This window comes from Chaetodon auriga, chromosome 3 (assembly GCF_051107435.1).
Source record: "Chaetodon auriga isolate fChaAug3 chromosome 3, fChaAug3.hap1, whole genome shotgun sequence".
In the NCBI taxonomy this organism is placed as follows: domain Eukaryota; kingdom Metazoa; phylum Chordata; class Actinopteri; order Chaetodontiformes; family Chaetodontidae; genus Chaetodon; species Chaetodon auriga.
The window spans coordinates 7,830,627-7,846,495 of NC_135076.1; the positions used below are offsets into that span (position 1 = coordinate 7,830,627).

The 15,869-nt window shown below is 40.5% G+C and overlaps 1 protein-coding gene across 1 annotated transcript; it reads left to right on the forward strand.

Annotated features, from left to right (window-relative positions):
• The first annotated feature begins 257 nt into the window (after positions 1-257).
• LOC143318435 (regulator of G-protein signaling 21-like) lies at positions 258-8,719 on the forward strand. Its single transcript, XM_076726773.1, has 5 exons — positions 258-329; positions 4,168-4,233; positions 4,499-4,560; positions 7,334-7,500; positions 7,792-8,719. Coding segments are annotated over exons 2-5 (399 nt in total). The 5' UTR covers positions 258-329; positions 4,168-4,231; the 3' UTR covers positions 7,960-8,719.
• The last annotated feature ends 7,150 nt before the right edge of the window (positions 8,720-15,869 follow it).

The following is a 15,869-nucleotide window of genomic DNA, read 5'->3' on the forward strand; positions in this document are numbered from 1 at the left end:
TTTTTAAACTTTCACAAGGTTTATGCGGTTACAGTCCTCTAACCACCGGAAACAAAAACAAAAGCAGCCAAAATACTGAGGAGAAACATATTTTCAGTGGAGGCAGTTTGAGTTTAAAAAGTAAAGAGTGAAAGCTGACATTTCTGTAAACCCTGGGCCTGTCTGTGCTACAGCTCAACATGCATGGGCTTGCACCTGCAGGGTTTGTCAGGGTAGGGGAAAAGAAGCCTGGGCAGCTGAGGATCAGTGTTGTTGCGCACATTTTCACACAACAACTTCAAGTTACGAAACATACTTCAGCTGTTTTTTGGCAACAGAAAACACATGTTGTAAGTATGAGCTCCAAATTGACTTTAAGCTTTGAGACTTTGGACAAACTAGTTGTCTGGCACTGAAGATTTTGATACTGTTGAACATTTTCAATGTTTTACTTCCCCTTCGGTCTGCCTTGTTCTTCGGTAATGACTGACTTTCTCTGATCTTGCCCAGCCAAAAAACTGTTGCTAAAATAAAACTGGGATGTGTTTTGCGGATGGTTCTCTCTTGTCTGCGAGTGTGTGTGCAAGTGTTTCTGATGGGGCTCCTGTGATCTCTGCAGTCTTTATTGGAAGTTTCTCCCTCTGTGTTTTTGCTTCTCTGTGCTTCTCAGTATGCCTCCAGCTGTCTTTCACTTCCTTCCTTTCCTCCCTAAGAAAACATGAAAAAGGTACAAAGACGAGTGACAAATCTTTGAGCTGAATGTGCTCTGCATGATGCAATCCAAAAAAAATGAACAGCTGTATTAGGATATAGCCTTTCCTCTGATGCCTTGTCCCTTACTTCTGAGGGACTTTCTGATAATGCATCACTTGAAAGTACATTTCAAAGTTGCACTGTTAAAGCTGTTAGAAGTTCTGTGTGTGTGTGTGTGTGTGTGTGTGTGTGTGGGTGTGTTCATTTTCAAACAATGTTGTTGGATGAACTGCTTCAAGCAATTAGTTTTTGGTTTTTTTTTATCAACAGAGACATCAAACTTTCTTATGAATTCAGTGACAGTGCTTGGACTGCCAGTTCTCTGGCAGTGAAAAAATTCCAGTCTGTTGCTGAGCAGGAAAAGAGCAGCTCAGCGTATATACACAGATGGTTTTATTGTGTTTTGCACAATAAAACAGGAGTTGTACCAATATGCCCTGATTATGCCAATATGTGCTTTCCAAGTCATCTGTAGCCCTGCCTATTCCCTCTTTACAGCCACTCCATACTGGTTTAGGCCTCTCATGAAAGTTAATACTACCATTAGCAAACATTAGCATTGTTCTCTTTCTGTTAATAGTCACATTGGCCACATTTAGCAACTATGCATATGAAGTTAACCGTATGGACCATATGATTTTGTAAATATATCATTTCATGTCAAGTGCGCACACACACAAACACACACACACACACACACACACACACACACACAAACACACACACACAGGGCAGAGGCTGGTTAGTGTATGTCTTATGGCTTAGCTTTATGCTTTAAGGACATTTCAAGTCACCTGCAGCATTGACAAAGTGAAAATGATTCTGTACGCGAAAACATCTGATGGAAAAATAACTGGAAATCTGTTGATGAAGTTATGGCTCCCCAGATGTGTGTAGCCATACATACACACACAAACATCAACCCAAGTCTCTTCTTCGGCCTGTCAGCTGGACAGCTGTCACTGCAGAAAGAGCTGTGTGACACTCAGTCAGTGGTGTTCATTTGACGAGGCAGGCAGCGGGACTGTGCTGCTTGGAGCAGTCTCATTCCAGGTACTGGTGCTGATGACTAGCTGGCAAGGTCAGCCCGGTGCTGCTGGCCCAGTGACATACCAGAGAAAAAAAATGCCATTGCCCAAATATCAGGAAGTGTTTTGGTACCATTACCAGAAAGCCTCCAGACATCCACCACAATACCTGGCAGTGTGCTGCATCATCTCTTTGTTCGCTGACTTCTTTGAGCTAACAAGGACCATGTTGAGGAAGAGAGAGTGTGACAGAAAGATAAAACAATGGCTTAACCTTTGGCTAAGTCTCATTGCTCTTATGAAGCGTTTAGTTTAAACCTGTTTTCACTCGATTTTATATCCCCATGCCTACAAATATATTATATTTCCTGAATAAAGTAGACAGTAAACAAGGTCCTCCTGTAACCAGCACAAGGTCAGAGATTGTCTGGTGAAACAAAGTGGAGGCTAAATGGGGAGAAAACACAAATCAGCTGCTGAGTGAGCAACTGTATGATTGCGGAGCAGGCAGGGTGTTACCTGAGATAAACAAAGGTTCAAAAGTATTCCTAAATATTAGCCACCACAAGCATTAGGTAGCATTACTTCCTTGTTGACAAGTGGTGCTCAGCTGCACTCACAGCCAGCCCTCACTGCTGGGTTTGGCTTGGCAGTGGAGAGAACTGCTGCAGTTTTTCATGTTCATGTGAAGACAACACCACAGTGACAACTTTACGCCCTCTGATCTATTTTGTTGGGGGTGTATAGCGGTGACTTTATATGTGTGCAGTATGTCATTATCTAAGTTAAGACAAAAATGTGCATTCCTTACAAATTCCTACCACGTGATTAGCATAAATTTCATCCCTATAGTGTGTTTAAAAATAGGCTTCATCAAAATTTTGGGAAGTTGCCACAACTTTGAGATAAAAATGATGTATTTCTCTTCATACACAGGCTTGTCTCCCTGTCTGCTGACAATGCACATTTATACTTTATAATGTCGTATACATATTCTGTACAGTCGTTGTTATCCACACATCAGATAATGTAAATAGTTCTTGCACATCCACTCCAGCCTGGGAGTCAGTCAGTGCAAATGCTAGTTCCTTATTTATTTGCTCCACTTTCCAGCATGTTCACTTGCTGTAATGCCTTGTATTACATTCACTGCTCTGGCTTATTCTTATCTGATTTTCTGCTGCTGCAACGACCCAGTTTCCCCAAAGGAATCATTAAATTTTCATCTAATTTAGGATCCGAATAACAAGTCAGCTAATGACAAGAGGATGCTGCTAGTTTGGCTGTTAGCTGCCATGCTGACATAAATCGAACTCATTGCAGACAAGTTACAATTAAACTAACAGAAACAGGATTTTCAGTGTTGGTTTGTGCAGCCCCACACTGGATTCAGTGATTCAGACAGAATATTACAATAATATGACCTTATTAAACCATCAAGGTAGACCATTGTGTGGCCATTTAGACAAAAATAAAGTTTTAATTAAAATCCTTTCGAGCAATTGTGGGAAGTACTTCAGTTTCCTCATGTATTAACTGTGAGGTGTTTAACTTGGTATTTCGATTTTTTGCTACATTCTTCTTCTGCCTCACTGACCTTCAACGGAAATCATTGCATTTTTAAACTACTAACTTTTATTTTATAGCTAAAACTTCCGGCATACTTTACAGTTTTACATACAAAACATATCACCATCCAAAATATGACATTTGGTTACAAATCAAGCGACCCAGCAATTTATAAAGTACATCCAAGTACATGTGTCCATGACATTATATCCAAATAATATATTACATGCAATAATTGATCCCCACAAAAAGGGGAAATTAAACTTTGGAGGCAGGACTTTCACTTGGTTTTTTACATTGTGGTATCAATTTTGCTGAAAGCTCCATTAGTTTGCTGCACAGTGAGCAACACTAGCATTTGTTTGGAGTTGCCCATTCATCCTATTCAGTCTTCTTTAGGCTCTGTTTTGGTCTCCACCAACTCTCCAGATAAATAGGCTCCACATGTTCTTCAGATAGTCACTAAATTTGTCTGTGTGCCATTTAGCTGTGGGCAGGTAGCGTACACTGGGCTGTTAGAGCATTTTCACTAAAGACAGCCGCCTGCTGGAGACAAGGTAGATGAGGCTGGTTAGACTGAAGCATTAAGTCATGGGCTGTAAAACCAAAACAACAAACTGAGAGATGCTAAAACACTGTAAAGCTGAGGGGAATTAAGGAGCTGGGTGATTATTTTTGGGTGATCACTATGAGTGACGCCTTGATTTATTATCGATACAGAAATATTGATTAGCGCTTTAAGTCAAATATCCGAATGCTTCCTTCACTAAACTTTGTGTGAAAGAAAGTAAAACTGAATTGACTCTTTTGTGATCTCTTTTCTTGTGTCTGTGGTCAGGAGGAAACCCAGGTCCTGTGGACATCTGATAGTGGTATTCAATTAAGAGCCAATATCTGCTAAGATGTGAGTTGTCATTAATTCCATCCTCTTGTAATTGAAATGTGACAATATGAGGTGGCTGTCCATATTTCTAATAAATTCAGCTAATAAAAAAGGGACATTTGGCTAAATAATTAACAGACAAACCATCAATCATTCATCCCTGTGTTGTAATAAGTAGATCAAATTTGGAGTTTGAAGTGAAGTTTTGACTGACAGGGACACACCTCTGTCCTTGTACATCACCTGTTCGGCAAGATGACCATTTTACGACGTTTTTGCTCTGCAGGGCTCCTGTTAATGATGTTGTGGCATGGGGAGAGTCACTCGACCGTCTTCTGGAGTGTAAAGGTAAGCTCACTCACGGTTTTACTGCTCTCGCTCTTTTGTCAAACCCCCGTTCTCCACCTCCATTCTCTGTCTTCTCTTTTCACCCTCGCCATTCTCTGCTGCTCGGTCCCACATATCATCTTGAATTGCCCTCGGGCTTCTTCAGGAGAATCGAGGGTGTATTCTTTCTTCAAGTTCATCAAATCCATTTGGAGATATATTTAAGGAGGGTGACACTGGCAGAGATAAGAGGCCTAATCTGAGCTGCCAGTGTAGATCGGGTGATTCCTGCCCGCTCTTATTCATTTATAAAGCCAGCACTTGCTGGTTTATTCACCCGACCATATTCCTGGCCTCCATTTGAAAACAACTGGAAGAGACAGATAGGTTCTTTCACTCTCTCTTTCTGATGTCTTCCCTCTCATTACTTTACTGAAATGAATTCAGCTGATCTGTAATATTTCAGCCAGTTGTCTCCTGCATCAAGATTAACTGTCCCCCAGAAGATAAATTTTGTCTTGCATCCCAGTTGCTCCATTTCCCTTTGAAGAAATACAGTGACACCTATGACAAATTGGTAAACAGTGGCAAAAAATAAATACTTGTGCACATGGCACTTGCAATCTGATGGCATTCGTATACCTTTACATCTCCTGTGCTTTTAAAGAGTCGCCTCTGAAATGATTGAAAGCACAGATATGGGCTAAGAGTGATTCATAGCCGTGAACAAGTGGCCTCTGGACAATATTTTGTCTCTTGTCAATTACTGTCAGAGCACCAGCTGTGATTTATGTAAAGCAATTTGTGTGAATAACACTGGTGCTCGCAGTTAGCAGTTTGTTTGTGCTCCCAGAAGACATGCTAAGTATTTTACACCTGCATTAGAATCACAGCTCTGTAAAAACTTCCGTGACAAAGGTAATGGGTGCGAGGAGAAGATAACAGGAAATATAGGTGTGTGCAATTATATGATGCTGAGGCAGCGCGCATTGGGATGCAGGGTTTGGTTTTGAAGGTTTTGAAGTTAAAAGCGCCTCCAGACATCCACCACAATACCTGGCAGTTTGCTGCATCATCTCTTTGTTCGCTGACTTCTTTGAGCTAACAAGGACTATGTTGAGGAAGAGAGAGTGTGAAGGAAAGATAAAAGAATGGCTTAACCTTTGGCTAAGTCTCATTGCTCTTATGAAGTGTTTTTTTTTTTTTTTTCTAAAAAAGAGCAGGTTAGTTTAAACCTGTTTTCACTCGATTTTATGTCCTCATGCCCACAAATGTATTATATTTCCTGCTGCAAGAAGAAAGTCAACAGTAAACAAGGTCCTCCTGTAACCAGCACAAGGTCAGAGATTGTCTGGTGAAACAAAGTGGAGGCTAAATGGGGAGAAAACACAAATCCGCTGCTGAGTGAGTTGAAAAAAAAAGTCTTGAGCATACAAATTGCTGAAGCTCTTGAGCTTGGCATTGGTATGTCTGACAAAATAATCTCAACTTTTTTTCTTTTTTCGGAGCCTTCAGTCCCATCTCATGGCCTTTATCAGGGATGATACATGGTGAAGGTATCACATGATGGCACTTGAATGAGTTCTTTTTGCTGATAAAGACTGTGAAAGGTCATTGCATTGCATCTGAAAGGTTGGTTGGAAAAAGCTAGTGAGTGGACCTTGATTTAAGTTTTTTTATATATGTACAATAAAAATACAATGTACAATAAAAAATCAGACTTGCAAAATTAATATTCCCTTCACATGACCATCACCTTCATGGCCTGCCAATTTTGAAAACTTTTTAAATATGAATAGAATATTTCAACAGAACAGTTTGGACAGTTCGGTCGTCTCGCTCTGACGGCCACCTCAGGCTCTTCATGCAGGGCTCTGTCCAGTATCAACCTCTGTTCCACTATACAGTGTAACATCAACCAGCGCAGGCAGTAACATCACCTGGTCTGGTATCTGCATGACTGTCACGTCTCCCTCTCACATTCGTCATGAGCTGCTTTGCTTCTATAAGACATTTTAAGCATCTAACTTCTTGGCAAACCGCTTTGGCTTCATGTCTTTGACTGTCACAGTCCAGCGCTGCTCTGATGACACTGCTGAAAGTGGTACTGTTATATTTTCTGATAATTTCTAATTAATTTAAGACTGCTACTGACATTGCTAGACTTGCCAATTTGAGTTCAGTGTCACAGTCACTTTACTGTCTGGTTTACACTTGTGAAGAAGCTTTATATGGGAATTTTAGGACTGTCGATTAAGCGAATTATGGAATCTCACAAACCAACCTCCTCATGAAGTGGAGTTCATCAGACTGAAACAAGGAATTTCTGACAGGTCTATGCAGATAAGAGAGCTTAGGGAATCTGGCTTATGAGAAAACCTCAGTGAAAGAGAATTTTAGAAAGAATGCATTAGTGTTCTTACATGAGGCCCATTGTCTTGATATCAAAAGATGATAACTTAAAATTGAAGATATCATTTTTGGGGAGTCAGGGTCTCTCTATCTTTCACTTTTTACACATGCAAAGAAAAAATGGAAGTTGGTAGCTCAATGAACAACAGTAGTCATAATTGCTTGGGATAATGCTATCTCTACCTCTATGCTCTTCTTCCCCTGTAGTATTTGTAATTATTGTATATTTTGTTGCAAGCTAGACGCCCCGTAATTGAAGTTAAAAAAGGGGGAGGATTATGGCACACTAACCAGGTCCTTCAAAACCCTGTAATTGAACTTCTGACGAATGTTTGAAATGAACCTGTCCAGGTTTCAAAGTGTTTGTGCTCCTTGTGTGCAGCAGGCCGGCTGGTGTTTGAGGACTTCTTGAGGACAGAATACAGTGAGGAGAACCTTCTATTTTGGCTGGCCTGTGAGGACTACAAGAAAATTACCATTGAGACAGAAATGACGGTTGAAGCCCAAAGGATCTACGCAGAGTTTGTCAAAGTTGATGCGCCCAGACAGGTATGGCTTTTGTAAAGTGAGACGAGAATGAAGTGAGAAGTGGGCAACTTCAAATCAACCTCAATTGCCGGCTTGCTTGTTGTCACTGTCGCTCTTCCACAGTACCTTTTTTACAATGAAATTCACGTGAAGAGGCCACACTCCCTTTGTTTGCTGCACAGTGCTACAATTTTCTTTTCTTTTATTATTTGAACACATAGTTAACTTTCTGAAAAGGCATGATAATGTAAAAATATCTCCAAACAGAAATAACTCATGAGTGAAATAAAAGTTGCTGTTTTCTGAACACAGATAAACATTGACAGTGTGACGAGAGAAGAAATCAGTGAAAGTGTCTCTCAGCCGGGGCCAAATTGCTTCGACAGGGCGCAGAGACTGATATATGGTCTGATGGAAAACGACTGTTATCCACGATTTCTGAAATCAGAAATCTACCAAGCTCTTCTGGAACAGCAATGAAAGCAACATGAGGGCAAAAAAACTCGTCCACCGCCGTGCTGAATGATTGATTCTCCACTTCAGCCGACTCTCCTCAGAATCTAAGTGTAAAACAAAAAGGGCTTGTCTGTCAGAGGAAGCAGACGTGAAGGGAGACATTGAGCTGTAGTTATGGAGGCTGACAGGATCCAAAAGCTAAACATGATCTCAATAATATATTACTGCAAGCAGCTTTTGAAGTCAATTTTGGTTTGGATTGCTTTGTATTGCATAAACAAGGCTTGTAATTCAGAATAAGGCTGATATCAAGTTCTGAATGGTTGTTTGGAAAGTATCACGAGTAAATTGTGTATCATTTGTGTAAAATGTGTAACATTAAATTAAATTAATTCTGAACAAGAGGGGCCGATTTAGTCTCTGAACAGTGCATGTGCCGTGAACAATAACTGCCCACTATGAGCCTCCATATGATTTCTGATACCCCAGTGACTCTTTAATGTGTGCCATCATTTTTGGTCAATTAAAATCCAATATGATTATATATGTGAGTGATTCCACCTTCTCATTGTGTGTAACATTAACAAACATTCTGAGTGCTGATATACAGTCTAAAAACTTATTACCCTATTATCTAGTTGGATTTCTGAATAAGCAATTGAGCCGTGATTTAGTCTGTGATCTTCCACCCATGTAATTTTGCTTTTGTTGGACATACAGTACATCTCATAAAAGAACATTATCAGAAACTTGAAAACATCTCACGCTCCCTGCTCGTAGATAAGTTATTTTTGACAGTAAATGTTGTGTTGTAAATTGAAACTCTGCTGTGTTGTTTGTTTGTTGGACAAGTCCTGCAGCTGTTGTGGCTGACTGTGATGATTAATGAATGGTTGCATGTACGGATGTGTGACACATTGTGGGGACTTGCCATGGTTAATGGGACCAAACAACCCCATAACGTAAATCATGAAACTTTAGGGTGATAACTTGGGTTACAGTTAGGATAAGGTTGGGTTTAGGTTAAGGTTAGGGTTAGGGTTAGGGTAAGTCAGGGCTTGGTCCTGCATTTAACAGTTAAGATGAGGATTAGAATAAGGTCAGGACAACAGCTCTAACCCATGAGAATGTCTGATGAGCCTTGTAGAGTGAAGATCGCTTCACAGGTATTTAAATTCCTGAAAGGAAAGGAAACAGAGGACATGACCTCTGAGTCCATAATGACAGCCCTGAATGAGGTTTGGGTTCAGCTCTTAGGTTAATGTTAAGCCAGTGTTTCAGTAACAAATGCATTTGGTGTGGAACTGAACCCCTGGACACCACTGGCATCTGACTACAACGTCACCAGAGGTACAGTGCTATTTGTTTAAGTACAGGAGCGCACCTATGATACATGCACATCCAGTTAAGTTGTGGGTTGTTTTGAAGGTTATGTAATCACTGTTCCCATAGAGGCAAGTTTACGTACATGACTCAACTATAACTGATCACAATATCAAATGTTAGACTGACTTTATGAACACACTAATCATGTTGAGAATATTACACAGCAGTCAGTCAAACATCTAGCTGAGTTGTATTACAAGATACCACGAACATAACTTGTCCATACAAGCAATACAGCAAATGAAAACAAGTCGTTTGTGTATTGAATAATTCCATTGAGTTATGTGTGTTAAGCAAATACAGATGCGTTCCATTCTAAGGAAAAGTTGCAGAAGAGGCAGAGGTCAAGCTCATCTAACACTCTATGGGAACATTTAACAGGCTGGCTTTGTAATGTTTCTTTACAAATGCATCATAAATAAATAGAGATGGATGAAATAAGATGTTTTGCTGCCTTTTCATCTTGACTTTGTGTTAGCGAGCTATAGACCAGAGAGAAATAATTGAATTCATTGTACCCCTCCAAGGCTACTGGCAGCAACCAGTAACTTTTAAGGTGGAATGTTTTCTTCAGTCAACACATCTTAAATGCCAATTCAATAACTTCAACCATACCTTTTGTCTGTAGTGGCTCTCTTGCATGACACACACTTTTGTTATGATCGGATCTCTAAAAGAAGAATATGAATTTCAACCGAATTATGTGAACTGCAATATTTTCCTGGAAGAAAAAGTTGTGGATTGTTGTTCCGGTGTGCTCCAGCAGCGCTACACCAGCTCCACCTTAAGTACCATGTGTCACTTATGTGTGTACGAGAAAACGGGATTGAGGATGCAGAAACTGAGGCAGAGCAGGCTGAAGAAAAAGGACTTCACTGAACCAGTGTTTAAATAAGCAAGCTTACAGAACACATGACAAGACAGGCCAGACAAACAAGCAAACAAATTCAGAGGGCTCAGGGAGGCAGGTCAAACACAGGCAGCAGATATCAAGCAGGAAATCAAGAACAGGAGACCAGGGACAGATGGAGCATGTGAGAATCGGGTGACCAGGATTGTGGGGAAGTCCAAGGGCACCTGGTGGACAGATAGTGAGTGGCAGGTTGGGAAAGTTCCTCAGAAATGCATGATGGGCCTGTGTGTAACTTTCCACCTGTCCTTCAAACTACTTGAATAGATTAACTAGAGATCAGAGAGTGCATGAAGCCACCAAGGCTGCACAATTCAATAAATTTGCTATTAATGATGAAAAGAGTTTATGATTTGCATCAGAACCTGCATCATTGCAGATATGATGATAGACAATCATGTCGACCGTGCAGAATTTCAGCTGAATCAGACTCACGTTGCCACTTGGGAATGATTGCCAGCAGAGTCAGAGGAGTCTAATGCAGTAATAAAATGGCTCGGGGACTGAAAAACAATGCCTGGTTTCAAGCAAACAAAAAGCGAAATATACCCTAAACATGAAATATGACCAACAAAAGTTGAGCAAAACAGGTTTATTGTCATGACGACAGCCAGCTTGTAGTCCTGCACCTGCTTTTCTCCAGCAGCTGCTACCCTCTTTTCAGAACCCTGCCTTTCCCTCCCTGTCCAGCAGTTCTCCCCAGTGGCCTCTTTCCTTTATCACAACTGCACACCTGCTTCCCAGTCCCTCTTTAGCTTCCCCTGTTATATATATGCTAGACCCAGTACTTCGCCAGTTCATCCAGAGGCCTAACTCAGTTGTTACAAGCGTTTACACTGGCTCCATTCTGTTCATTTGTCTTAGTAAACTGTGACAGTGTGAGTCAGAAAGCACCAGGGCCTGAAACTGCAGCAGTTAAATAATCCCTTTAATTATTTTCTCCTGTGTGTTTCCTACTGTGACATGTCAAAATCTCATCTGTAGAAAGGCCCATGGTGATTTTTTTTTTTTTTTTTTTTTCCTCTCTATCGCCTGTGGACTACTTTGCCTATTCTGACTGCCTGCTAACAAAGCTTGCTGTTAACACCAGCCTTGTTTCCATCTAATTGTCAAGTGAATTTCAAGAGAAATTGTGGACGTTTGAAAAGAAAAAAAATGAAAAGTCAAATAAGGCACATTTCCATCAGCTGGTGTGGAGTGAATAAACTAGGCTATGCAAAATGTAGTTTCATCAGAAGTTGGCAGAAGAGGCTATATTACACGTGGCTGAAATGATCAAAGAAGAAATAGAGGTCTCGAAAAGGAAACACAACCAGATGTTTGCCAACTGCCAGTAAGCCTCAAAGAAGAATAAGAACAAGAACAAGAACAAGACACAGAACCAGTCACCTTGGACATCTATGAGAGAAAACAGATGATTGGGCAGCACCTGAGAAGCGTCTTATGTGTGAAACAGGTGTAAAATAGGTGTAAGAATATCTCCTTTCATGACATTTTGTGATTATTATTTTTTTTAATTAAACTAGAAAGACTTAGAGAGCTTGTGAAACATAGCAAACTCACCACTCTCTGAAGATACATGAAGATATCTATGTAGATTCTTTCATATATATGACACAATGTACCTTTAACACACAAAAGCAAACAGAACTGGAGAGCTGATGAAATTTTGGGCTGAGATTGAGAATGTTGAGAAGAGCCACTTCAAAGAAAAAAGAATCTGCTCAGGTGTTCTTTAATGTCATTGATTCAGCTGTTAAATCCTCTGCTAATCACTGCACCACAGCCTGCTATGAAAAGTAAGAAGATTTCATGTTATTTACAAAAATAGAGAATGAGACTACGGGGGCTGTTTTCACAAAGAGTCTAAAAATAAGATCTGTTGCTCAGCCTAAAAAAAACACCAGCAAGGAGTCCCAGCTTATAAATGATTTGAGTATAATATGTTTCTTAAAGAATTTTTGTTCTTGTTGTTGTTTTTTTTTGTAATCTCAGAGCTTTCACCTATCAGCACGATTTCTCATCTGCAGCATATTGCCAAACCTACAGGGTCTTGAAACAGTGGATTGCTGATAATGTAGACATCCCATCAGTGACACCAAGAACATTGGAATATCTGCTGTCCAGTGCAGACACCCGGGGGGAATGATGTAAACTTATCAAGCAGCATTTATGGCGTAATGTTGAGATCAAGATCAGCCACAAAGATCATTTCTATGTACTGGAGTCTAATGTCAGCGATTCACAAACTTCCTGTTGTTCGTGCTGAATGATTCTTCTGTGTGTTTTTTAAATCATTTTCCAGGTTCCACCCACCAGCACCTCTGAAGTTCACTAATTAAATGTCCAACGTGTCAGATTTACAGTAGTGGCTTGTAGTGGTGAGGTGGTGAGGTGGCAACATATCTCGTTGTGCACTTCAAACAATTATGATCCTGTCATACAGCAAAAATGAAGTGGAGTACTTTCCTGTTTCTCTGATGTTTTATGATGTAAACATGAGGTTATGACATTTCTTTGCTGTGTTTTGTCTGTGAGCATGTCCTCCTGTGTTGTTGACCTTGTGTGTGGGTTTGAAAACAAATTTTTCTTGCATGCATGAAACCTTCCTTGCACCTTCCACAGAGAGGTTGCATCTGCAGAGTGTAGTTACTCTGTGCCAGCCATTCTGCAGAGACTACTTCTGCCAGTCGGATTGGAGGTCCAGCATTATCTGATTGTATTTCTGGCCCTGCTGGAGCTCAGCATGGGCTTAATACTCAGGAGAGATGGGATGGGATAGGAGGGGTTCAGTGGGGAAGGTCAGAAAGTGGGAAGGAAAGAAAATAAGGAATCTGTAATTAGAAAAAGGAGTGCAAAGGCTGGAGGGAAAGAACCGGAGAGCGTGAGGGAGGGGACAAATATTCACAGGCAAGGAAGGTGAGAGTATTAGGAGTAGGCAGAAGAAGGAAAGGAAGGAGTCAGTAATGAGAAAAAGAAGCATTTGAAGAAAGGGGATGATGAGAAGGAACAAGATGAGGGGTTAGGGAGGTGAAGGTATTAGGAGAGACAGAAAGGAGGGCAAACATGTGGGAAAGTTTGGTAAGGACAGGAGGCAGGGAAGCAGGAAGTGATTGAAGGAAGAAGCCCAGCAGGATGAGGGGAAGGGGGAAGGATGGATGGATGGACAGAAGGGAGCTGCTCACATTAGGTCAACCCAGCAGGTCCACCTAATGTGAGCAACAGAGGCTGAGATAATGCCCCAGTTCTTCGGCTCAGGGAGACGCGAGTGGCAGAGTTCGCAGTGGGTGGGAGATAAGGCAACCGAGGCTCTGCTGACTGCCACAAACTGTTCTTTCTTCCCAACTGGGGAGAAGGAAACTTTACACTGTCTCAACACACAAACTCTGAAAGATTAACTCCTCCGGTGGCAGACTTCCAGTGCTTTAATACTTATAGCAGGATTGATGAAAGAGTGTGTTTTCCCCTTCTATCTTATAATCTAAGGACCCAGCAGTGTTTCTCTTCCAGCTTCCTCCCAGCCAGTGTGCTGTGAATGTGCTGCTGTGTGTGAGAAAGAAAGCGAAACCCCGCAGCCTTGCTGTATCACTCTGTAAGAAATATTTCACATTGCCTTCATCTTTTTAAGTCAAAGCTTAACACTGAAAATATGCTAAGATGCACACTGAACATGACAGACAATTACAACCTACTTTCCTCGTGGCAAGGTCACAATAAACTACTTGGGGTTCTGAAATATAATGAACATCTTAACATGCTGAAAAAATAATGAGTCAATTAAAGGTTCCCTATGTAGTTTATACCACTGGTAGATTTGATGATTGTGTCCCTGTGATGTTTGAATTTTACATTTCAACAAGGACATACCTGCAGGCAATGTGCTACACGTTCCTGCTGCTGGTTTCACGCTATTCCACTGATCAACAAATGATGGCGGTAAGGTGCAGAGATGCCACGCAATGCACCAGCAGAAGGCAAGAAAGAATAACGCAAACAATGCTGAGTTTAAAATCTGTGTATAAAAGTAGCAGTTCAAAGGTTTTATGAGGACACAGGTTTGCACGTGCTATGAGTGAAATTACTGCAGTAGCACTCATGCAATACAGCTTTGTGATATGTGTGTGAGACAGTCTGAGACTAATGCTACATCCTGTGTCTGGACGGACACTTGTTATTTTAAAATGAGAATGTATTAGTGTTGGCGCAGCCAGAGCCGCCTGGTTGTGTGTGGTGAGGGTTTGTGTGCTTGTTAATGTGTGAGGTGAAGTTACTTGGTAGTTGTAGTCTATTGTGCGCTTGAAAATCATGTCCCTGGCTGTGCTGAGTCCATACGTTCAACACCAATTCCCACAATTCCTGGGGAACTGCTGCTATATTGGTACAGGGAAGCCGCTCTTCCTTATGCATGTAAGTCTATCGTGGCAGGAGGTTTGTCCACTATTAAAATAATCATAACTCTGAACTGAACTGAATTCTAAACCTGTTTTCAAGCAGTTTGATTTTTTACAAAAAAATGTAGGCTTTCATGCCAAAATTCTTTATCTTATGTAGAAAGTGACAGTAATATTTCTGTAATATTTAAAATGAAGTGACTATGTAATTACTTTATTATAGACTTTTTTTTTTTTTTTTTAACTGCATGGAAAGTTGTAATAAAATAATTATGTACAACGAACAGTAAAGTTAAAAGATGAAGTCAGTGTGTGACAGGCTTCATACTTCTGTTTTTAATTACATTTATAGTGAAATATTCACATTCTGCTAATGTCACACATTACGTGCAAAAGATATATCCGGTGTATCAGCAGGGCTGAGCAGAGCCAAATTTATCTCTAATCTCATATACAGATGATGATGATGATGATGACAATGATGATCTATCATTAGAATATTAGAACCTGACTTCTCGTTAAGGTTTGGATGGTGGTCTGTATGTAACATTAATGCCCTTTGCCGGTCACATGTCTCTTTAAGTGATGAACTGCACTACTTGTGGTTGTTTGTAGAGATGGTGACAGAGGTTTTATACCCTTGCTACTGTTTTCTGCCGTGTGTGAATACATTTTCGACTTCGGTAGCAGCTGTGCTTTGTGCGAAAGAAATTAACGTGGAGCCCTGAGGAGGAAATAGAATCAGCATTTCAGTTAGACCTTCAGAATACACAAGATGACTTTTGGTGAGAAACAATGAGCGTTAACAGAATTTGAGTTTATTTACAACAGAACTCCACAGCACAATCAATCAACAGAGCGTTCTCAGGTTCCTGCTTCTCCACTGTTAGGATTTTCTGCTTTTATCTGTTTTATATCATAGAAAACTGAATAGCTTTGGGTCTAAGACCATTAGTTTTACACAAAAAGCAATTTCGAGACATTTTGGCTCAGGGCGATTGTGTTTTTCGTGATGCACTGACATTTAATAGACTGAAGAATTGAAAAAAAAAAATCAAAAGACTAATCAGTTGTGGAAATAATTAGTAGCAGTCATAATTACACATGTTTGTAAAATGTCTTTAACCCCAAGTTTGTCGTATATCAGTAATTAATTTCTTGAATCGTGTTATAGAATACACCAACCATCATTTAAATGAAAAGGCCTTAGGTTTTGACTCTTTGTGCACGACAGGCCCTGAAGAGTA